The following is a 24,334-nucleotide window of genomic DNA, read 5'->3' as shown; positions in this document are numbered from 1 at the left end:
ATATCAATACATCTAAGTCACGTAAATACAACACATATTGCATTACAAATGCTACAGGTGTCACATATGCGAAAGTTACAACTATTGACATTGTAAATGACAAAGTTATTACTTTCGCTATTTTCAAAACTAACGCAAATACAAAATTTGTCTTTTACAATACCAAAAGCTCAAACTTTCCTAATGCGAGACCTATTGCATTGCAAATGCTTGTTTCTCTGGTGAAGGTGGCAACCCTGAATCGTACTTACATGGCTCGTGGAGTCAGCTCAACTTTGAGGAATGGGATGACACTTGTGTTGTCCTTCTTTTGTATCTCTTCTAGAATTCCCTCGTCCCTTTTCTGTGTTTGATGCGCGGAAGCCCTGCCTACGGGGATGCTGTTGGCTTGTCCCTCTTCTGTGTTTATGCCGAAGCAGGATGTGCGGTGATGGTGCCACCTGACTGGACCAGCTAGTTACTGAGCGAACACCGCTGAGTTGTCACCCGGACCCTCTCCTGCCGCTGCCTGACTGGTTTCGCCGCAGGATGGACGGCTTCTTCCGCAGCGAGGCTGTGTGCCTGGCGCAGCTTTTTTTACAGTCCGGTTCTGCCTACGATTGTATCAGTGAGTTGGGAGAGCTCGGACTCGTCGAGTTTAGGGATGTGAGTACAGTGGGACTTGCGGGGCAATGTTGTGCGCTGGCTTGGTGACTAAAGGGAGCTCAGTAACTACCCGGGCCAATGTATGTCTCTGATGAAGATACACCGCCTGTCTGTGTACTTTCAAGGCTTGTCGGTCCGGTTAAACATTGATGGGAAATCCAAGCGCTTCCATCTCTTCCTTTAGGTCAATCAGAAGTTCCCACACGCAATGTGCTTTTGGAGAAATTGGATGTATTTGTCTGTGTGCTTTTTATGAGAGATTTCGTATACCTATACCCTTGGCCGTGTGTGAGGCTGCCGGGAAGTCACTGCTATCAACTGTGCACCCAAGAATCTGAGGGGTCATGAGTTCAGGTACTTTCCACCTGCCAGTGATTGGCGCATCATGATATTCGGGCACTCAACTCAAGGGTCAGCATCGAAGACGACCACATGGGCCCCTTTTGGAATATCTGGGGCTCCCATTTATTTGCCTGTGGGTTAAAGAAATGCTATTACATGTATGTCGTCGTCTGTTTGAGTACAGGGGCATCAGAGACCACTGTTTGTTTACTTACCGAACCACAGATATTGTCAACTATGCTTCAACGTTTATTTTGAATAGCGCACACTGCATAGCAATTAAATCTAGACACTTTTGCGATAAACCAGCAGGCTGCAAGAAACGGCTACGTAGTCTTCACAGAAGAGTTGGTACTTGTACTCGGGCGCGCATGACCATTAGGCAGAGAGGGACCACGTCAGGTTCCCTGGCTGGGCTGAGGCTCCTGACTTGAATTTTAGCCACATCTAATCTATTCCCTGGGTGTTTATATTTCTTTTCAAAATCGCTGCTGCCTTCCTGTCTCACATTTTGCAACATGGTCGTTTCAATACCGTAACATAAAGCAATGACCTACCTACCCTATTTAATCTGGACAGGTGAAAACCAGCAGCGACCTTAAATGTAATATCACATCCAACAGTACACCCATCAACAGGTAGATAGCAGGGTTATCCAACAGCACTTCAACATATTAGCTTCAATAAATGCCCAGCACGTGGCAGTTATCAGACTGCTATGACAGAATAATTTTGCCTTCCAAAGAAAAAGCCCATTAAAATAAGCTGTGTATTGAATTATAGCGTACATCGTGTTTTTTTTCTAATTTCTTTATTGAGTTTTGAACAGAAGAACATTATACCAGGAAGTAGTGTTACGATCACAGTAGAAGGCAGCTTAACATTTACTTTGAAATTGCACCTGTTATCCAAGGATTTAGTATGATTGGCCCTGCATAACCTTTACTTCCGTATCAGCAGGCAGTCCATCTTAATGGTACTTGAGGTTTCTACTTTGTCCCCATGCCTACCGTGCATAGAGAAAGTATTCGGCATTCCAACAGAATTATAGCATACATCTTTACAGCGGTTTGTTTATTTCTTGGTCCTGTGAAGCTAGTGATATTGTACAGCACTATTAGAAATAAAATTCACGAAATAAAGATTACGTTTTGACTTGACAGGACTTGCAAGCGCCTAGATACCCTATTGGTTGATTAGCCACCCTTTATAAATCTGATTGATTGATTGACTTAAAATTAAAAAAAATACCCTTCCATCTATAAACCGACTTATTGCTCTTTATATGCTGCCGGGTGTAGAGATATATAGTCATCCATTAAATATACAAAATTGATCTAATCAGTTATAGCACTCTCTGCACCTCTTAAAACCCTAATTCTGCACAGAAATTTATATATATATATCTCGAAAGAATCCCGACCTCCTCTTGCTGCGGTCATGAACGGGCGCAGACCTCCTCTCCACAAATGATTCAATTGCAAATCATGAACGCCATTACACCGGTACAGTGTCAGCAGTGCAGAAGTTTATTCTGATAGTGTCAGAGCAAGTGCCCTCCCTCCCTGACGCGTTTCGCTCCGCAGACGGAGCTTGGTCACATGATATATATAAAAACTGGTGGATCTAGGAAGACTGAGCAGGCTAATGGATAAGTGGAGATTGAAAAAGGAAAAGTGCTAAGTGGTTGCAGGATGATGAGCACAGGAGGAACTCAGAGAAGGATAAGGGGGTGAGAGAGTGAATGAGTGAGAAAAAGAGAGACTGAAAAAATCGTAGAAAGAGATCCAGGGAGAGCAGCAAAACACGAGAGAATATGTACATCCACAAGAAAGATCTCCAGAGAGAGAAAAGGTGCTGCAAAAGTAATAGAATGTTAACTTCGAAAGTTAGTACAAAGGGATTTTAGATGTTGTCTCTATTTGCCTTAAGATGTTGTTTTGCTTTTCTGTATAGCTTTTTAAGCATCCATACAATCACCTTGAGGGAGTGTGAGAGAGAGAATATGGTCAAGGAGAAAGAAAGAACAAATGGCAGAGCGAATGAGCCTTGTATATGAAGTGTGTATTCTCTAAGAAATTGATTTTTCCCCAACTAGCCAGCATTGCTTTTTGTGTAACCACCCGTAAGCATCTGACCAAGAGCTATGCAGTGCAGAATACTAGGAACAACGGATGGCAGGATGGTTCAGCAAAATGAAGGACATTTTTTAGCTGATGGTGAGAAGAATCCTATGCTGGCAGAGCTTTGTAAATCTAAGGTAGTTCAGATCGAGTTCAACCGAGTCAGCATATTGTCTAGCTGCTCCACAGTATCTAAAGTCTGACCTCTCATGATTCTCCCACTAATATATATATATTTAACTGTGTACCCACTGCTGAAGAAATGTGTGAGGGAAATCCTACCTGGAAGGACATAGACCGTTAGCTTTGAAGGGATTAGGTATTTAATAGTTCTTTAAGAGGTAGGAGGAAGCAGGTTAGCTTTGTAAGAGGGGCTGTGTAAATTAATCCTTTTTATCCAAAACCCTTTTCATAATTGTTCTGATTTAACCCCATCACTGCTGTAAGAAGCCACACTACTGTTGTTTCTAGAAGTATATTGCTGTGCTTTTACCGACCTTTACTCCAAAACGTCATATTTCATAATCCTGTTTCTCCCACTCAAGGTTTCCAATTAAATATATGCAGCACACCAACTGTAAAAACATTGTTTAGAAGTCTCACAGACTTAATAAGACTGTAGAATTCCCTCTTCTTGCACTGTTTCTATTTTCAGAAACCATTACTATTTATTACTCTCATGTTATGTTCTTATGTTGTATGTGTGTGTGTATATGTAAATATATATGATGCATGCTTGGGTAAAATTACACAAGTTTTGGGAGATGTCCCCCACAATCTGGTGACAACCTGCTGGCCGACCGATGTGCCTCACCATGGTCCCCTCCAAAACTCTGTGAAGAACCTAGGGATTAATATTAGCAACTCCCTCTCCTTCCAACCACAGATTCAAGCCTTAGTGGGTACTGGCTTCAGCACGCTCCGCATGCTAAAACATTTATTTACCTCTCCTATCTGAGTCTGCAGGTGGAAAGGTGGTTCAGGCCCTGATCACGATGAGCCTCGATAATGGGAATGTCCTCTACCTAGTCCTCCCTGACTTTCTTCTCAATAGACTTCAGGTGGTGCAGAACTCGGCATCTAGACTGCTACTCAGACTTCCACCCCGGTCTCATCTGTCCTCATATGAGGGCCGTACACTGGCTCTAAAAAAAAAAAAGGCGGATTGTTTTTAAGGCCATGGTCTAAATGAATAAAGCCATGCATGATACAGGCGCGGTTTATCTCGGAGAGAGGATGAACAAATACATTCCAGCATGTACCCTGCGTTCATCCTCCATGCACCTTGCAAGAGTGCCCCGGATCAATCGCTGTAGAGTAGGCGGGAGATAGTTTTCCTACTTGGGGCTGCTCAACTGGAACAAACTTCCAACAGACCTCCGTTTGGTCTATAATCTCACTGCCTTCAAGAGGAAACTAAAGACATGGCTCTTCAGGCAGTCAATCTAGATGCCTTGGTCTGTTGCCCTTAGCCTGAGCTCCTGGACACACTGGTGAGTAGCCATGCGCTTTACAAATCAGACTAACCTGTGCAGTCACAAACTTCGAATGACTAACGTACCAAAGTGGGCCTGACATTGCATGTCCGTGGACCATGTATGGCAATACATGGTTGATCATTTGACCCACCTTAAGCCTCTCAGTCTTCCTTTTGATTCCTCCGTGCATGACCTTTAGCGCGATGTATAGTGTCTGATCCAGCAACTTGCTTGATAAACCCCAAAAAGCAGTAATACTAAAGAGGAAGGATTAGCGAATGTCCTGACAGCTGTAGCAGCTAATACTGCTGCTTAACTCTAATTTTTGTGCAGTAGATGCATTATGAATAATTATACTTTATGCTCAGTTTCTCTGCTTCATCACGTGCTGTTAACACCAAAATCTTTCCAAATACGAGTTGTTTTCAGGAGGCTGTGGTATCTGCTAAGCATATCTAAAGTATGAATTCACGTTGGATGCTGGAATTCAGGGTTACTGAGAAGAACCATTGAATACAGCTTCAACAGTCTGTTATAGAGCTGTCCAGATTATGCAGCATACTACAATAGTAATAGTAATAGTAATACTCAGTCTAGTTGCACCCCTGCTTGTACTGTCAGAGTTCACTTGACATAGTTCATGAGTAATGAGCTGTCGGGGACATAGAGCATTCTCATAACTAGGGATGAGTTAAACTATTTTATAAAATGTGAAATCCATTTATTTTTTTAAATTTGCTTGTGGAGCAAAATTGTACTCCAAAACACCTATATTTCCCGACTTTGCGGTTCAGTCAAAACAAGATCTTGGGATAAGCACAGGAACTGACTGAACCACCATTGTACCAGGCAGTTCGCATGGTGTATGTAGCTCTCACTGGACCTCATTTCGCTGGTGAGCGCTCCACAGACTGCTGAAAAATAACTTCACTGGCCATACTGCAGAGTAAAAAAGTGCACAAAATGACAAGTATAAGCAGTCCCAGGAACCTCTTTTGTGGTCCAAATGATTGAGTTTTACATTTTACCTTGAAAGCTGTTGAGTAAAGTGTACTGTGTTTTAGAGTCACAGCTTAACCACTGACCTGTTTCGAGTACAGCTGGTAGCTTTTTATCTATTTCTTTTTTGCAACTATGTATGAGCTGAACGTTCTAGGTTTGTGTAGATGAGGCATCATGTTTTAAATGCAAATCAAGTTGGTAGGAGGAGCCAGTGGAGACCACTTAGAAAAAACAAGCATTTGAAATGCAATAGGTCTCGCATTTGAGAGTTTGAGCTATTGACATTGTAAATGAAAACTTATTTTATTTGTGTTGTTTTTAAAACAGATAGATGAAAGGCATTGTCATTTACCATGCCAATAGCAAATGCGAGAGCTATTGCAATGCAAATTCTTTCGTGCTATAAAAATAAAATTAAAAGCGTTAGTAGAGAGCGTGTCCTCATGCAACAGCAGGCTGGACAAATCTATTTGAGAAAATAGTGCTCGGAGCCTGTAATTAAAGCCAACTGAGTAACAACACACGTAACGGGGGTCTCGCTATGGGATGTTACAAAATGAGACAAGGCAGTACTAAGGAGGGACTACTAAACCTATTGACCAATGAACAGCCATAGTTTACAATGGACAATGACACAAGCCAATGAAAAATATGGGCGGAGAGAGGGTGGAGCTTCAACCCCCTACCTGAATACAGCATGCCTTCTAGAGCAGCGCATGCGCTGCCCAGGCTCGACCTAAAAATGGAACCTCACCTTGTGTAATGTAACTGGTGCTCATGGGCCAATGTTTAATTTGTAAATGAATGCTGGTGCCCAAAGCTCTGCTCCAAAACCTGTTGCCCGAGCCAATAAATGTCAGCGCACTGAATACCAATGCTTCATAGTCTGCAATTCACCTTAAGCCTCTTTAATCCTCTGCCAGACACCCCCTGCCTGTTTATCTCACTCTTGGAGGTCCCCAATTCATTCCTTTTTTACCTTTTTTTCCGTCTTTCTCTTCTGCCATCTTTCCACTTTGTGTGTTTTTTCCTTCTTGTGTTATTGATAGATGTCTGAGGCGTACAAATAAGTGCTGGTAACTAAAAGTCAGTGTTGGTGGCCCCCACCGGCTTAACTTAAGAACTGCCATGGCTAAGTTTGTGTTATATAAAACTGCAAAAAAAATACATAAATAAGTTGAAGGCTCATAGATTTTTGCTGTCTAAGGTTAAACTCTAGGTAACTGACACATTTTGGTCCGTTCATACTTTCTTGTGTAGGTTTTTAAGTTGGTGTATAAGGCGTATATATGATGTGGACACAATCAAAACAAAAGTTTACCAGAACACCTGCTGCTTGGAGAATGTTCAGTTAAAATTAATGACTGGATGTTTCTGAGTAGCTTTATCTGGTACACTGTGAATTTAATTCATGTTTCCATTTGGGTGTTGATGTAGAGGGTTGCACCTCATATTATGCCTAGATTTCTGTTTTTGGTTTCTGATGACAAATTCACGTAGGTCTGTGGATGTTGGTGGTCTTATTAAGGTGGGCCGCGTACTAGGATGTTTGTGCCTCAAAATGTGAATTTGAGGCTGGTTTGACTCCTCCATGGCTGTTGTTTCCAGACTTGATGAGTTGGTGGTGAATTACTTTATTCCTTGTGACACTAAATTTGTTTTGTGCCTCTTAGGCATGGGAGGGTTTTGTTTCCTAAGTCGTCCATGAGAGAGGATTTACATGTATGTTGAATTTAAGGAGTGAAAGAGTGAATTAATCCTTGAAGGGACTGTGCGTGTTACTAGGCTGCGTTGGAAGCTGCTAGCCATTATTCTGACTTTTTGGGCATGATACTTGGGGAACTATGTTAAGCGCGATCAAGTGTCTTGTGCCACCAACTGGAGGTGGAACAGGAGGGTAGAATGGTCTAGTGCATCAAAGCAGCTAAGAGTCCAGTAATTGTTAGATAGCTATTTAGAGCACGCATTCCGGACATTGTCTATTGTAATTTCTGTCCCATGTTTATGACGGAATCCGTGCTGTTTTGAGTCTAGGATGATTTGCGTATCTGTGTGACTTTGATGTTTATCTTTGACTGCTTTCTGTAGCAGTGTGAAATTCCAGTGAAGGCTTGCTCTTTGGCAGGTCTTTATTGGGGTCAGCACGGTTTTGTGGGGAGGAAGGGAGGGAGTGCGGTGTGCGTGTGTATTTTTTATTTTTTAAATAGCAGAGGTTTAATTGAAGAGAAGTGTTAATGAAACTTGTGACCTGGGCATGTAAGAAGTGTGAGTTGAAGCAATGGTACTATGGCAGGGATCTTCATAGTCTTTGTTGCTTTGGAGATAATTTTAGCAGGGCAAGGATTTATTCAGGGAGTATTTTAGTGAAGGGGAAATTAGTGGGAGAGGCCTGCTGTGGTATACTGGTGTTGTTGGTGAATCTGTTGGGAGTATTGAAAGCAGCTGAAATCCTAATCCTTGGTACTTTTAGTTACTAATCTGTATAAACAGGCACATCATTTAGTCGTTTGAGGGATGGTTACTGTGGTGCATTAAGGAATGTGCAACCTTTGGAAAGTTTGTGAGTTCTGTAAATAGCATCTACGTCTTTTACTCAATTTTCTTTTTTAGCAATGTATTTTGCTTACTAGTAAGTGGACCTTCCTTGTAGGTTTGAATGCCAGTGCAGTAAGTGGGTATGTTGATCTACGCCAAGGTAATTAGAGTAAAGCTTTCTTATCTTGACATGAATTGTTCAAGGAGCCTGAGAACTAAGGGAGGTGTGTTTCTGTTTTTGCCGTTTTACAATGCTGTTCATGGGTTGATGCCCCAGGTTGATGACTTTATTGAGCGAATCAAGAAGAGGAGTGGAGTTGGCGACAAACTTGATGGGGCGGCGGGACGGGTGATTATCTGATGTAAGAGAAATGCAAATTGCAGTATTTAGTCCCACGCAAACTAATTTGTTGAGGGAGTGGGAAAGTGGCTCAATTAGGGGTCTGTCTTAGTTGAAAAGGTTAGGATGCAATGCAGAGACCAAAAAAGCTGTATTCAATTGTGAAAACAAAAATGCACCCTATAAAGGCCCTGTTACTGACGCTACAGTCTTCTACCTACATGTCATAAAGTTATTGATAAATGTGTGGAGGTAGTCGTAATACTGCAGCCTGGCATGTCATCACCACTTATCTACACCGTAGATATCAAGGATAAAATGTTAGAAAGTATACAAGCAGTTCATTTAGTAATTATTTTTTTTATTATTCATTTGTACAGAGTTTTTTATAGCGCAAACTTGACCCGAAGGTATCCGAGTGCTTTACACGAGCACCAGTTGCGTTACATGAGGACACATTCATTTTTGTTAGGCACGGGGAGATTAAGTGACTTGCCCAGAACAGGATGTTGCGTGTCCTTGCCGAGACTCAAACTCGGTTCCCCAGATTTGAGGTCGACCGCTCTAGCCGTTAGGCCAACTCCTTTCAGAGACCATTACTTGCACAAATTTGGCATTTAACAAATAAATCGAGTAGTGCCAATCCACATGTATCTTAAAAATGTTTAAAAGGATTTACCATAAGGAAGTCATGAAAGTAAAAAACACAAGAGCTTTTTACACTCACAATGGTCGGAAATTTTGCAGATTTGTAAACTGGAAAATCAGAAGAAATTTTGGGCCTTTTTTAACAAGCTAGATGGTGTTCCTCTTGAAAACACTGTGAAAAAGTTGGACTGTTAGAGTTGTCTCTCCTATTATCACGCTGTATACACATGTCAATTGCCTCAGCAACAGCCTTTCATCATTTGGATAGTGATAGGGTGTATTTGGATGGAGAAAGTGGAAAAAGTAATTAAAGGATTGAGGGCAGATGGGGCAGCGGTACTCGTAAGTATTTCCTTCTGAAAATTATAATCTGATTCTCCTGATGCCAATTTGATTGACTTGGTGTATACAGCTGCCTTGCAATCTTGCACAGTGCCACACAGCTGAAGGGAATCCATGCTCCATCACACGTTTAAGAAGGGCGATTTTCAAGAAGTGGCAAAATACAGGCTGATGGCCCTGTCAGATGTGGAGGCTAAATTATATACCAAAATATTGCATCAGGAATTAAAATGGTGGATTTTGTGGATTTCATCCTGCAAGAGGTACAAATGATCATGTTGTGGTAGCCTCTATATGTTAATTCTGCAAGATACCCACACCCCGGGGTCACACCTGATTACTTGCTTTGTCGATGTGGTGTGGCTTTTGATTTGGTCAACTGGAACTCGTGGTGAACATTAGTAGTTTGGAGAATTTAAAAGATCCTACTGCGTGGTATTCAGGTGGAATATACGGATACCTGGATGCAATAAACCCAGGATCACATGGTTATGCGTCTGGAACGATTTCAACTAACTGGAGTTTGACACGTTGGTCTTCGGTCCCTGCTGTACAAGACTGTGCATAGCAGACCTTTGCCTGGCCCTTTATGCTGCTAGGACATTTCCTCTTAAGGTAGGTCACCAGCCTATTTATATGCTGCGATATGCCTATGGCCTAGTCATCTTTGACCTGACTCGAGTTGGGCTTTGATGGCATGGGCACAACTCAGTCCATATAACCAAGAAAACCAACTAGTTACCGGTGCTGGGAAAACAAGAGCGATGAGTATTGATTGTGGGGTGAGGCAGTTGTAAACAAAGGAGTTAGTTCATTAGGATCTCGGACACTTACATATGTCTCATCCTATAGGTATTTAGGTTTCTGGTTCTCCATGCATGCTTCTCTGCAGCACAATCTCCATGAGATGGATAGAAACAGTTACACTTTGGCATTTGCTTTTCTGATGCTTGCATAGGAGGCTGTATAGTCCTAAAATGACTCTGCTGCTGGGTGCAATTAGAGGCAAGCTGTTACCAACTTTGTCCTTTGCGTATGTAACACATGTTGAAAAAATTGGTGCTGTTTGGCCAGTCTACAAACCGCTGTCCTTAAGGAGGATTTTGGTCTTCCAAAATCAGTATCTCGTTTGCAAGTGATACGGGAGTTTCGCCTAACAAATCAGAACCGTGTTTTTAAAGCTGCATCTGTAAAGTACTGCTACATTTCCCCATCAGAAACATCGCTTAATAGTGTTGTGGGAAGAGCTGCAGAAACAGATGTGCATGGGATAATAAATGCGGATTTAGGGCAGTGGCAGTTACAATTTCCATTTTACGAAAAAGATTTGTACAGGGAAGGGTGGCTAGATTTACCATTTTGCCCAATGGGCATATCCAAGCAGCTTTATTTAGGTTCGGCACCATCCATGGCATTACGTCAGAAAGTAATGTGATTAAGGTTTCTGCAGGAGCTACTTTTTGAATTTAGGAGATGGATCACATTTAGGAGACGATTAGATGCATGGATTCTCTGCAGTTATGAAACTAAAACCCTTATGCTGTGTGCAGCCAGCTATAATTCAAGATAAGAGGTGGTTTTTCCAACCTATGTTTATAAGCAGTGGCTTTAGAAAACATAAAGAAGCCACAGATTTTTGTTTGAATCCAGATCCTGTTTGCATTTTGCATGAGGTGAGGAATTTTGTAGAAATTTTAGTGAAGAACATGTTTTGAATGTTTAGAGCTCTTGTTAATTAGCTATTGTAGGTAATTATTTGTAATACACACGTTTTTTTTCTGTCATTTTAGAATTTTAATCACACATTTGAGTGCAATTTGTGTTTTATAGACAAAAAAAATATGAAGTAAAATGCATATTTAAAGAATAGGTTTGACTAAAAACCCCAAAAAATACATTAAAAAAATAGGTTTGACGTTGCTTTTTCTTGACTCAAACAAAGGGGTTGTTCTGAAGTGAGAAATTGTGATGGTCTTGTTGTTTGACCACATGCTTGTGGTAAGTGAGAACTTGCTGACCAGGATTCCCTGTGGTATTACTGTCTCAAGGCAGTGACCTTTTATGTGTGAGGTGTTTGTACTCCCATGCATTGGCCAAATGGCCAGTTGGATTAAGATTACATTTGGCAGGATTACACTTTATGGTGTGCAGATTATCCTTTTGGGTACTACAGGTAAGAATTTTTTAAAATACAAGGCATTTTCACTTATTGATATCTGTTGTTGCTGTACTTTTGTGGAATTTCGCATGATTACTGCGGTACATAGCGATGACAAGTCATTATGAGATTAGCTAATGACTGCCTTTACAAAAGTAAGGCAGCCATGTTGTTTTTAGGTAGAATTTGGCTCAGTTGTGTTTTGCCCTTAGAAATAGGTTTGTTATTTTCCCCCTACATATAACTCTATTAAAGTGGTAATAGGTAGGTAAAAATTATGCAGTAGTGGCACACTATATTAACTATAACTCTCCCTTTCTCTAGGGTCTAGTTATACCATTGCGTATTTTATAACTTATAGCACCAGTCGAATCTACCCCACCCCACTCCACCCAATCTACTCCACTCCAGTGTACCCCACACCACTGTACTCCAGTCTACTCTACTCATCCTAATCTACTCTACTCCAATCTACAACACTCCAATCTATCCCAGTCCACCCCACTCCAGTCTACATCAATCCACCCCAGTCTAACCCACTCCAGTCTATCCCAATCCACTCAACTCTTCCTCAATCCACTCCAATCTACTCATATCATTTGTATTGGAGGTGAATACATAACAGCAACAGAAACTTTTTCAGTCTCATCGTATCTTTATTTATGTATTCCAAATGAGAATTTATCATTAGGCCTCTTCAATTATAAATCACTGTGGGTTTCCCCTGATTTACAATAGAGGATTCTGGTTTGACACAAAGAGCCCCACAATGGACTCTGTTCATATAACAGATATGTTGTCTTTGAGCTCTCAAGACTGCCAGGTGGTGTCTGATGGTCTTGCTGGCTTCCTAGTATGTAGGCAGAGTTCAATACCACTTTGATACCATAGGGCCAAGAGGATTTGGGCCTACCAGTCCAGCCGTGGATTTATATACATCTCTTTTCACTGGTTTGGAATTTTCTTCTACATTATCTTAAATTGTAGGGCTTTGCAAACTCTTTGTGCTCCTCAGACTGTATTTAGGCTTCACAGATGAGGATCATTTCCTGTCAAGTCCTGTAGCAGATATCAGTTTTTCTCATTTGGCTTCGTCTTGCGTTCGCTTCACCATGCTATGATGTTCCCCAGCTGCCATGATAGCCACCAAATCGTGCAACATCTGCCTACACTGTAGGTAGAAGAAGCTCTTGCTGGCACCCTCCTCATGCCCTCCTAATATCCTTCGACGGGGGAATGGCAGGAGTTGCCTGTACCTTCTGCCTCTGATAAATGGGTCAGTGGTAGCAATGGGCCAGGTAGTCGGACTCCCTTGTCTCCTGCATTAGGACGTCACTATACATGACCTTATGACATTGCTACCTCGGTGCTCTGAGCTGGATATAGTTACTTTGTTACTGAGAGATGTATGAAAAAACTATGTGACAGTGAGCATCCACAAAAAGAGGAACAGGTAATACAGCTTAAGCGAATTCAGCCAAAGTTATTCTAAAAGTTGCTTTACCAAATAAGTCCAGCACCCTAAAAATAAGCGCCCTGAAAATAATGGGAGATTATAACAAATATTTGAGTGGTTCCATCATCTATACGTTCATCTTGAGTGGACATTTGTATCTCAGTCAGTGTTGGGAGATTAAAGACATTCATGAAAAAATGACGACTGAGAGAATCACATATGATGGAAAACAGATAGAGCCAGCAATCACTGAGAAATATCTAGCTCAGCAGTAATCAAGTAATCTTGCATAGGAATTGGGCTGCTGTAGTGGCGGGAGGAGAAAGGAAAATGGGGTTTGGGAGGGAATACCTCTTGTCTTTTTCATAGAAGTTGCAGGCATGTGCTGTTCATTAATTTACTACAGATTCACTAAGAACATTTTTAAAGTGATTTGTTTCTCTTGGTTCATCATCAATTCCTTCACCTGAATTATCTGTCGAGGGTGCCTCATCTCACTCCTCAGTCTGCTGCCGAGACCTGCCTGATAGAGACCAAATTGTTGTGGACCCTGTCATCCACATTGCTTGGCTTCTCCACACTCTGCTGCACACATGGGTAACTCTTTAGCAGTGTCTTGAAATATATGTTTTAATGTTCTGATCATTGATGGGTAGACTGTAAGTTCCAAACTTGCATAGTCTAGAACTTAAGGAATGGACTGCTCTAGTGTTTCCTCTTGAATCTGGAGATAAGGGGGAATGATTGGTGGCAGAGCGTAGGTTAGGAATCTTCTTCTGTAGGAGAGGTCAAAGCTGTAACCTAATGCAATACATGTTGTAGAGGTTTATGTAAGAAGCACATGGATTTAAATGTAACTTTAACCACTGTTATTGTAATGTTTGGTATTAGTTTACCATCATGTAGTGTGGATCAGCGTTTTGAGCTTTTGACATAGGCTAGTCTGGAGTTGACTTTTGCTCATCATGTGGTCATTTAGACTACAGAAGGTGTGTGAACATGATGCAGTTTCTGCGTTTGAGCAAGCAAGAAAAACAAAAAAGAAGATTCTCCTCTTAAGGCCTATGGGAGCTTGCTTAAATGATTGTCTTTTCTTCTTTAACTTAAAACTTTATGCATGAGACTCTGAAAACAAAGTGATTCTTGGGCACCAGAATTATCAAAATGCCAGCAAATGTTTGTACTCAAGAGGCCAGACTTGCTATAGCAGATTGGCCTCGGTATGGAAGCAATGCAATGCAGCAAAATGTTTCCTCTTTCCTCAATAGACAAAGCCGACTGTAGCAAGCAGTTTATGTACACATTTTTACATTTAAACAATCAAGTGGACCCTAAGTATTAGTTATACTAGAGCAGGGTAGCACTTCCAGAGGCTAGGACCAAGATCCAATAATTAAGTGAGTTATATGGAAATTGATGGTTAAAACGGGCATGTCACAAGAGTTTGGGTGGCCTTGGTCAAAAATGTTGTGCTGCATCCACATGTATCTGTTGCTAGGATTAATAAAAGTCCTTAAGAAAAGAGAAAATTGGCAGCTCTAGTAAGTAGAGCCACATTAGGTGTCATACATTAATAGAGTAGGGTTGTTATATTACATCAAAATAAAGTCGTGAGGGCTGTATTGTCTTTCGAAGCATATGCCTCCATCTTTTTACTGAAGGCACAAACTACTACTAAGACATATGTAAGATTATTGCAGTTCTCAAACTGGATATAGTCCATCTGAAAGGGCCTCAAAAGGTGCAGATGGTGTCGCAAACCCTCCTGTTGAAGTTTGTGTTCCCTTCCCAGGGTTGTACTGGAGGCAAACTAGGCAAGACTTGACTATCTTTTTAGCAGTACCAGCAATATCAGGATGGTCCCAGACTTGCATAAGCTAGTTTGCTACTGAGGAAGCGCCAACATGGGCTGAACCATGTGCCATATGGATCCGAGGGTAGAGGTATGCAGTGGGTAACTTCCATTTAGTCCTATCTTTGCTCCTCCAACAGCCCTCATCGTCCAAAGCTCCCTCCATAGCCCATTGGTCTAATTCATCGGAGGACGCAGATTGTTGCATGCCCAACACTTCCTGTCTAGCATCATGCCACAGTTCAGCTTGCGACTTAACCACATACATAGATGTGGTGCTTCGCCGCGTTGCGGTCTCACGGGCTGTGCGATCCGCAAAGACATTACCTGCTCCTGTTTTATCTGTCACCTTTTTGTGTGCGCTGCACTTGACAATAGCTATTTTCTTAGGATAAGTTAAGGCAGTAAGAAGATTGTGCACTAGTTCTCCATGCACTATCTGTGTTCCATCTGAAGTAAGAAAACCGCGTTCTTTCCACAGACGGACAAAGTTGTGCACCACCCCGAATGCATACTATGTGTCGATATTGAAATTCGGGTCTGTACTAAGTTCACATGCTTTGGTTAGAGCAATCAGTTCAGCTGCTTGAGTTGATTTCTGTGGGATACGAGCCGTCTCAACTATTGTCTGGAGTGTCGAATAGCATAGGCAGCAGATGTAGTGAAATTGGACAATTTCAAACATGACCCATCAACCCATAACTCCCTGTCTGTAATGGAGAAGGGAATGTCTTGTGGGTCAACACTACCTTTTGTTTGCTCTTCAGTGATAAATATGCAATCATGTGACTCTTGTTACTGAGGCTGAGCAGATGGAAATGGCAATAATGTGGCAGGATTTAGTGTCCAGCATCTTTTTAGCGTGTTGTGGGGGGCCAAAAGTGTCAATTCATATCCTGTCAAGCGAACACTAGTCAAATGCAGGGTTTTTGTTTAGTTTAGCAAGGCATCAACTGAATGGGGTACTAACACAAGCAGTTTGTGTGACAAAACTATTCCTTCACTCTGGCGTATAGATACAGCCGTTGCTGCCACCACTTGGAAACATCCCGGCAGCGTGCGAGCAACTGGGTCGAGGACAGCTGAAAAATATGCACACGGGCGATGTTTATCACTGTGCATCTGTGCTAGGACCGAGAGGGCACAACCTTCCCTTTCGTGTTCATAGAGTGTGAAAGTTTTAATGTAGTCTGGAGTACCTAATACTGGTGCACACCAGAGGGCTTGGCGTAACTGTTGGGAGGTGCTCTGGCATTAAGCAGTCTATGGGAGGGACATTGGAGTGTCTTTGGTGAAAAGGGCTAACAAAGGTTTAACAATATGCGAAAAACTGGGAATCCATGCCTACAAAAAGTAAGGCCAATCAATACACGGACATCCTTTTGAGTACGAAACACAGGAGTATCTGGAATGGTCTGAATGCGATCTGGTGGGAGCGCACGTCCCTCCTTAGACAGGAGGTGACCTAAGTAGGTAACCTGCTGTCTACAATATTGCAATTTATTTCTAGAGACTTTGTGATTATGTGATGCAAGAAACAATAACAGTAACAATGTACCTTCTTCACATTGCTCAGGAGTATCTGCAGCTTGCAGAATGTCAAAGACCTACTGAATGAGGGCCACCCCTTTTGGTACAGGAAAGGAATTAAGTTGTCTCTTCAATGCTTGATTGTAAATGCTGGGACTTTCTGTATAGCCCTGTGGAGCTCTACATAACCGGAAGGATCTATTCTTCAGTGTGAACCCAAATAGATAACAGCTTTCAGTGTGAATGGGCATTGGAAAGAATGCATTTTTCAAATCAATCACTGAGAACGTGGTGGCAGTAGGAGGGACCATAGTGAGAAGGGTTGTTATGTCAGAAACTTCTGGATATTGGGGCACCACTATTTTATCGACTTCACACAAATCAAGAATGAACCTGTAAATCTTAGTATCAGTGTCCTTTTTCAAAAGAGGAAGGATAGGACTATTGCAGGTATTATAGGGAACCTCTTCCACCACACCCACTTTAATCAAATCCTGGACAATATCTGCTAGTGCTTCCTCACCCTCTCAAGATGTCTTATATTGGAGCAAATGAGGCAACGAGGCACCCTCCCTTACTTGAATTTGTACAGGTGGGATAACCATTTTTTCCACATCAGTGTCTAATCTAGCCCACAAAGTACAAGGTAAGCAATTTAGTCACAATAGCTTTGGGAAGATCGAATATCTCCTGTTGGGGCATCTGGGCAGGTAACCTATCCGCATCTAATTCTTCTCATTTTTCCCATGTATCTTCAAATGCTCCAGTGTCATTAATTTTACGTATTCTTCTCCACATATCAGGGGGAAAAATAAGCCCAAAGAACATATCTATATCCGCTAAGGTCATAGTGCAGGTGCTGATGGCTCCCTCCACCTCCTCATAGAAGGCGGCAGTTTATATCCGGGGGTCGGGCAAGGCCGCCTTAAGGGCCAAAACATCTGCTCTACTCCAAGGAGTGTAGAACCAATTATATATGAAATATCCCTTTGTATCATCAGAACCCTTATCCTCACTTGTTCCGCACCCTTTGGGGGAACATACAGAGGTACGGCTTCACGCATTGGTTTCATAGCAAGCGTACTACTACTTGGATTATTCGCATCGATTGGGACATCTGCATTCTCTGTCTGAGACTTTTCTATTTCTACGCTTTTATGCTGCTGTTTAGCTAATTCTTTTTCCTTTAGTAGTTTTACTGTGTCATCCCGTAGTTGAACCGTTCGTCTAATTGTATCAGGTATGTTTTTGAAAGGGTAAATCCCATCTCCTAACTGCTTATAATCTGCATTCAAGTCTTTTGGGCCTGGTTCATCAGAGATATGTTGCCAATCATATAATACATCCCAACAGATTTTTTCTAAAAAATACAACTGTTTTGCGTCTTCCCAAGCCTGAACCATAGTTTTGCGGACCGTCGCTGTGGTTTTCCGCCGAGATTTCTCTCTAGCACTGCCCTTCAATTTATCTTTCTCTTTGCTAGGCATATTGGAGCGAGTCTGTTGTATGAGTTGCTTATCTTTGTCCACCTCTTTTGAGGGAAATATTTCCTCATCTGAAGTACCTCCCTCAGGGGCACTCTGATCAGGAGATTTATACAGGGGTGGGGGTCGCTCTAATAAGATAGAATCATCATGAGTCTTAATAAGTATTGAATAAACAGGGCGTCTAATAGGGTACTGGGCATTTATCTGCAATCAACGTTCTCTCTCTACCTTTTCTAGTCCTTTCTGCATTTCTTTGTCACTCAATTCAACACATTTCTGATATATCGTTTTCCGCTCTTCTGTCTGTGCTACAGCATCCGCTTTCTTCACTCTCTCTCACACTTACTTATCCCACATACGCAAACTATCAAACATATCCAGTCTACTTTTCCTTTTGAAAAACCACTGTTCCACTTACTGCACCTTCTTAAAATCAAATGATCCATTTACTTGCCACTGTAGGTCGGGTTCTTTCTTTGTGTTTTTGTTCCACAATGAACCATACATTATGGGACAAATATCATATTTTACATACATATCTCCATTTGGCGTTCCCTCTGGAGGAGTCTGTTGACTTTGTTCCAAACCATTTTTTGTACTGCAACAGCAGCACCACTTACAAAACTTGCTACAAATATGCGTAAAATATTACTATCCAAAATGAGTTTCAAAAGGAGAAATATCCCCACAATACCTGCCTTCAGTCTTTGCAAAGAATGAATACCAAAACCAAACCAAACAATCAAGAGTGCTGCATCAGCGACCTTACCAAACAGAAGTCTTCAACTCCCACCTGACGATCTCTGGTTGACCTAATGGTCTCTGCAAATTCCACAAAGAAGCCCCAGTCAAGACCGGCCACCACCCAGAAGGTCAAGTCAAGAAAACCAGAATGTTCATGTTGGTTGCAAAGACAAAAGTCTTCTCATGCAGTGCGTGTCCTCAGTGATAATTTCGATCTTCCGCCAAGACCACTCCTTCAGACGGCCGCGTCTCTGATGGGGCCCCACATTCTGCCCCAATTGTGGAAATGTACCCCAGTGAGGGCACACAGATGCAGGGTCACCCTCTTGTCCACGGGTCCGAAGACTAACAAAGAGAGATCGACACTGGAGTTGAAGTAAAAACAAACCAAGTTTATTAATCACTCATGAGTGGGACTGCGTCCCGACAACACTCTGAAGTGTTGTGGGAGGAAGTACTTTAAATACAGAAACCATCACCCTTTATATACAGTTTGCTGCAGTGTAATCACATAGGAAGGAAAACTGGAGGAAACCGGTTTAAACACGGAAATAGCTACAGGCAAACAAGTGGGTGACCAGGTGGACAGGAGATGAGGAGGGGAGTAAGGAATGTTTGTGGCGGCAATAAGCAATCAATTGATAACATCTGAGACCAGGTGCACTGGCAGCCGCAGCCCCCAGCACGTACATCAGATTGACCATGTCGGAGAGGTCAGGTAGAGTTAAGGACACAAGCTGAGTGAAAAGGCGAACAGCAGAGAGTAAAATGAACACGACAAACGAAATGGATGCGACAGTCAAAAATGGTTGCTTTCTTTTGCTAACATAGAATTTAAACTTTTCCATAATTGCCCATTTCTTTGCTCGTGTGCATTACTATAACTGGCTAGACAGCCAATTATAGTAATAGTCTGAAATGTTTAACCCCAGCAGCTGATGAGGCTAATTGGACTCCCCACTTATGTCGTGTTCACCCCAATACTATTGGGGTCGCACCGGGTGGAACCCTTTAGCTCCAAAACAAAATGTGCCCTCTTTGGAGAAATTTGGAACTGGCAGGTGTCTCTCACTTCCTCTTCAGTTAGTTATTCTCTGTTAAGGAGTGTCTGGAGTCAAACAGACCTGTCGGAGCATCCCTTACCAGCAGGTGTTGATTGGTGAGCGGCTGTCCTTGTACCCCAAAATCGGTACCCACACACAAGGATTGCTATTTTTCTATCCTATGCTAACTAATTCAGCACTATCTGCCTACTAATCATGTGACAACTGTTTATTGTAAACAACTCAGCAGGTAATATGCAGATCAAGGTGAATGTTAGATCTGCTCTAATCGTATTTCATCACATACCCCTAATCTATACCCTCCCTAAAATGTCTAAGTATTGTCAGCTATCAGTTAAGTGGATGTATCAGTTTGCGAAGTCTTAATTATGCCAAGCCATGCATAATTTCCCCTCATACCCTATGGTCTCGTTGAGTGGGTAGTTGAAAATTTGCCTTTCATCATCTCGCCTCAGCAATCAGTCCTTCTGCCTGATCCTGCCCCTGCACCAGTGGACTTTATATACCTTTACTGCTAATAGTGTCTTATAAAGCGAGGAGGAAAGGGTCACTACTGCTTAGCTCCTCTTTTGCTACAAAAATGTGAAAACAATACCTATTTGGAGAGGCATGTGCAAGCTTTGGAAGCTAATGCTTGTTTTTCCTTCTTCCTTTAAAGGCCGATCTCGACACGGTCATCTTTCTTTGCAGCTAGAGATTCACACTCATCAGAGAAGTGAACAATTTCCCTTCACTGCCCTGTTAATTTGAACAGTGTCAGAAAACATGGAATTTTCCAAAAGCATGGCGATTGACCACACATTTGTTAGTTTTACCATTCGAGCAGTTAATTTGCATTTCTAGGTCCTGGTCCTATCGGACATCTCTAATAAAAAATGCAGCCATGTTTACAATCGTTCAGGCCTGTGACGCATTTGACATACTTTGTCGCATGAAAGCCCTGTCACACACGACACCCTTATCTTGGACAACAACTGTCATAAGTGACAGACTAAAGATTTCTTTTTTTTTTTATCCTCATTAGCCTATTCGCCACCCATTTCCAAAGAGAACGATACCGCCCATGGGCTTTTTATCTCATATACCAGCTTTAACAACAAAGGCTTATACAGTGCTGCTACGATAATGAGCCTCTCATGCAAACCAACCAAAAGTTATGGGTCAAAACCCTAGTGCACCGCTACCTTGTCTAGTTATCTCCTAAACGAAAGGAGAGAAAAACAGCCGGTGAGATAGGCCAAGACCTTAATCGTTGGATTATTATTATTAAGATAGCTTGCTCCCAGCCACATTTTCCCTCCCTTACCCAAAATGTTGTAGAAAAGGTAGCCAGAATGCACGCTTTTACTTTATCTTATCCAAGGAATCTAGTTTAGCAAAATATCCCATGACTCTTACCCAGTCCAAAAAAGTAGGGGATGTAGGCGACACCCATAATTTACAAATCTCCTTTCGGGCCAGCAAAACACCATAAAAAACAATTTAACTTTATCATTGATATCCTAACTTTGCAGGTCATATCTTCCAGTTATGATTAATTCGGGGCTTACCTCAATCCTCATGTCTACAACTTGTGACAGGCAATTACTTACGGCCTCCCAAAACTCCCTGATGTTCGGGCAGTCCACAAACATATGCAGGTCATCTTCGTTGGTGCTTTTACATTTAGGGCAATCCACCAGCCCTGAATTTCGAAAGTCTACGAGGAGACCAGTATGCCCTGTGAATTGTAAACAAGAGATTCCGCCTTAAATTTGAAGATTTGACTATTTTATATAGCAAAGCCATAGTTACTTGCCATTGAATCTCCGCCTCGATGTCTGGCAAGCAGTCGCCCCATAGAACCTCAGGAAGTAAAAACGGGCCATCCTCAGTCTCCAGTATCAACCAATACCAGAGGGCAACTTCTTTTTTGTAGGACTGGGTTGAAAAATGTTTATCTCCCAGCTCATTCTGAAGTCCAACAACAGTGTCCGTTTTACTTGCCCAACTATGGATTTGTAAATACTTACATTTTGAGAACCCCGACCCCAGGTAGCTTCACCTTACCCCCAGTCAATCAGCTTTCCATCTGGAAATAAGTCGCCCCAGTGCTCTAAACCCACCGTTCTCAAAAGCGTGGCTAATACATCTTGAGTCCAAAGAGGTGACCCTGGAGCATCCCATATTGGAGCCATGTAACCATAATAGGGAATTTTTAATACTCTCCTAATTTTATACCAAAGCTCCGCCGCTTCCCGCAAAGTCTTGAGCCTTACTTTCTTGAAAAACCTTGGATCAGAAAATTTGCACAAGAAACCATGCTCATTGTAGTTACAAATCTTAAGCATAGCAGCAAACATACTTCCAATAGATGTAACCGTCGGTGTAACTAGTAACATTCTAAAATGTTTTAACTGAAAAGCCCATGAATATAACTGAAAATCAGGGGCCGCCTATCCGCCCTAAACAAACCTTCTTCTTAATTTTTTCCAGGACAGACAGGATCCTTTCTAAGCCCATATAAAAGAACAAATCTCGCTTTGTAGACTTTTAAACCAATCTTTGTTAAATGCCAGAGGAATTGCTTCAAACAAAAGTCATTTGGCAGGATCACCATCTTTACCAAATTCGTGCGGCCGTACAGGGTAAATGCCCCCAACGTTGCAGCGTGGCTCCTATTTCTCTTTTTATCTTGAAGGTAGTTTTTGTTAGCTCTCCAATGATATGCGTAATCCTCACCCCCAAATAGCTCATCTCAGCTTTACACGTTACCCCTTCTGTATCTAAATTCCACAACATAATCTCAGTCTTATCTTCGTTTATCTCATAGCCTGAGACACACCCAAACTCTTTAGTTAACTCTAATAAGCCTTGCATCGATTGATGCAAATTGGGGGTGTAAATAATATCGTCTGCATATAAACCTATTTTCTTTGTCCACCCTTTTACCACAAAAGATGGCATATTTTCTGCATTCCTAATTCTGCAGGCAAGTGGTTATATATACAAATTAAATAACAGGGGAGACCAGGGACATCCCTGCCGCGTACCACGCATTACCTTGATAGACTGTGTTAAAATCCCATTGATCAGTACCTTGGAGGTGGGTGAGTGATATAAAGATAGCAGTATACTATTAAAAAATATCCCTAAATCAAGATGACCTAAAAGAGCCTTCAAAAAGGACCAATTAACTCTATCAAAAGCCTTGGCGGCATCAAGTGCTATTACCGCCAAGGGGAGTTTATAGACCAAAGCCATATCTATTGCACCTATTAATGAAAAAGTGAGCTCTTTTAAAAATCTGCCCTTAATGAATCCCTTTTGGTCATCGTGCACTAATTTTGGGATAACCAGACTCAACCTATCCGTCATAATCTTTGCAAAGAGTTTATAATTGCAATTTAATAGAGATATTGGCCTATATGAGTCCAGATATTTAGGTGATTTCCCTGGTTTTGGAATTAAAACAACAGTCGCCTCATTCCATAAATCAGGCAATTCTTCCTCCCCCTGAAAAATGCTGTTAAATAGTTGGTGAATTATCGGAGCAATAAGACCCGTCAGGGTTTTATAGACCTCAACCGGAAGGCCATCCGGCCCAGGAGCCTTGCCTCTCTTCCCCGACTTTATGGCCCTTTCCAACGCATTTAGAGATATTTCGACATTTAAAACCTGCTTGAGCTCGGCTGGAAGTGGATCCACAAGCTGTAACCAACCACTAATAGCTGAAAACTCAGGATATAAGTCTTCCTTATAAACTTTTGAAAAGTACTCGAAGAAGGCCTCTGCGATTCCTTTACTATCTGTAATTACAGTATCTGACTCTACTAATTTCACTTCCTTAATGAAATTGCCTACCTGATCCTTCTTCGCTTTCCATGCTAAAAGTTTACTGCAGCCCGCCCCATAGCTAAAATGGGCCAGTTGGCTAGCTTCCCAATTTTCCTCAAGTCTGAGAGTAAGAGCTGTCACCAGATCTGATTTCAATTCAGTGAAGTCATTTATAGCCTGCTCCTCTATTGTGGATTCTCCGGAGTTAATAATCTCAGCTTCACTTCAGCAGATTTTTTCTTCCAACTCTAACACTGTACTATAATAGGCTCTGCGCTTCTTTGCTCCCAACGTTCCCAGCCTGCCTCTCAGTAAAGCTTTACAAGTTTCCCACACCGTCTCGGTCTTAGCTGTACCCAAGTTCTTCTCCAAGAAGACCTTTAACTCCTCAGTTACAACTTTTAAGCATTCCTGATCTAGAAGGACTGTGCGATCTAACCTCCAGACTGAATCCGAACCACTCATCTCTAACCTCATACTCTGTGTGATAGAGGGATCTGAGATATGAACCCCTACGTGACCAACCGTCGTAACATAATCCATTAATCTGGAGTCTAGCAAAAAATAATCAATTCGAGATTTGTGTTTATATTTTTTATTATAATATGTATATCCTAGCCGCTGACATAACTTTACCCTCCATATATCACACAACCCGTATTAGGTCAACACCAACCTAACTCTATTGGACATTTTCAAGTTAATCAGCCCTCTCGAATTTCCTGACCGATCTAAATTTTTGTCCATAATCGTATTAGTCTCCTGCCATGAT

At 41.8% G+C, this 24,334-nt stretch overlaps 1 protein-coding gene across 2 annotated transcripts in view; it reads left to right on the top strand.

The window, feature by feature from the left end:
- Positions 1-396: 396 nt before the first annotated feature.
- The window catches only part of ATP6V0A2 (ATPase H+ transporting V0 subunit a2), a 398,498-nt gene continuing 374,560 nt past the window's right edge, over positions 397-24,334 (top strand). The window contains exon 1 of one of the 2 annotated variants that reach the window (XM_086942902.1): positions 397-645. In XM_086942902.1, the coding sequence (XP_086799028.1) occupies positions 529-645 (117 nt within the window). In that variant the 5' untranslated portion in view covers positions 397-528. The remainder of the gene's footprint in view (positions 646-24,334) is intronic. The other variant, XM_086942903.1, reaches the window with a different exon arrangement.

The sequence above is a fragment of the Lissotriton vulgaris genome, chromosome 11 (assembly GCF_964263255.1).
Source record: "Lissotriton vulgaris chromosome 11, aLisVul1.2, whole genome shotgun sequence".
Taxonomy (NCBI): Eukaryota; Metazoa; Chordata; class Amphibia; order Caudata; family Salamandridae; genus Lissotriton; species Lissotriton vulgaris.
Note: the sequence above shows the minus strand (reverse complement) of the source record. Positions and strands in the feature narration are given on the sequence as shown.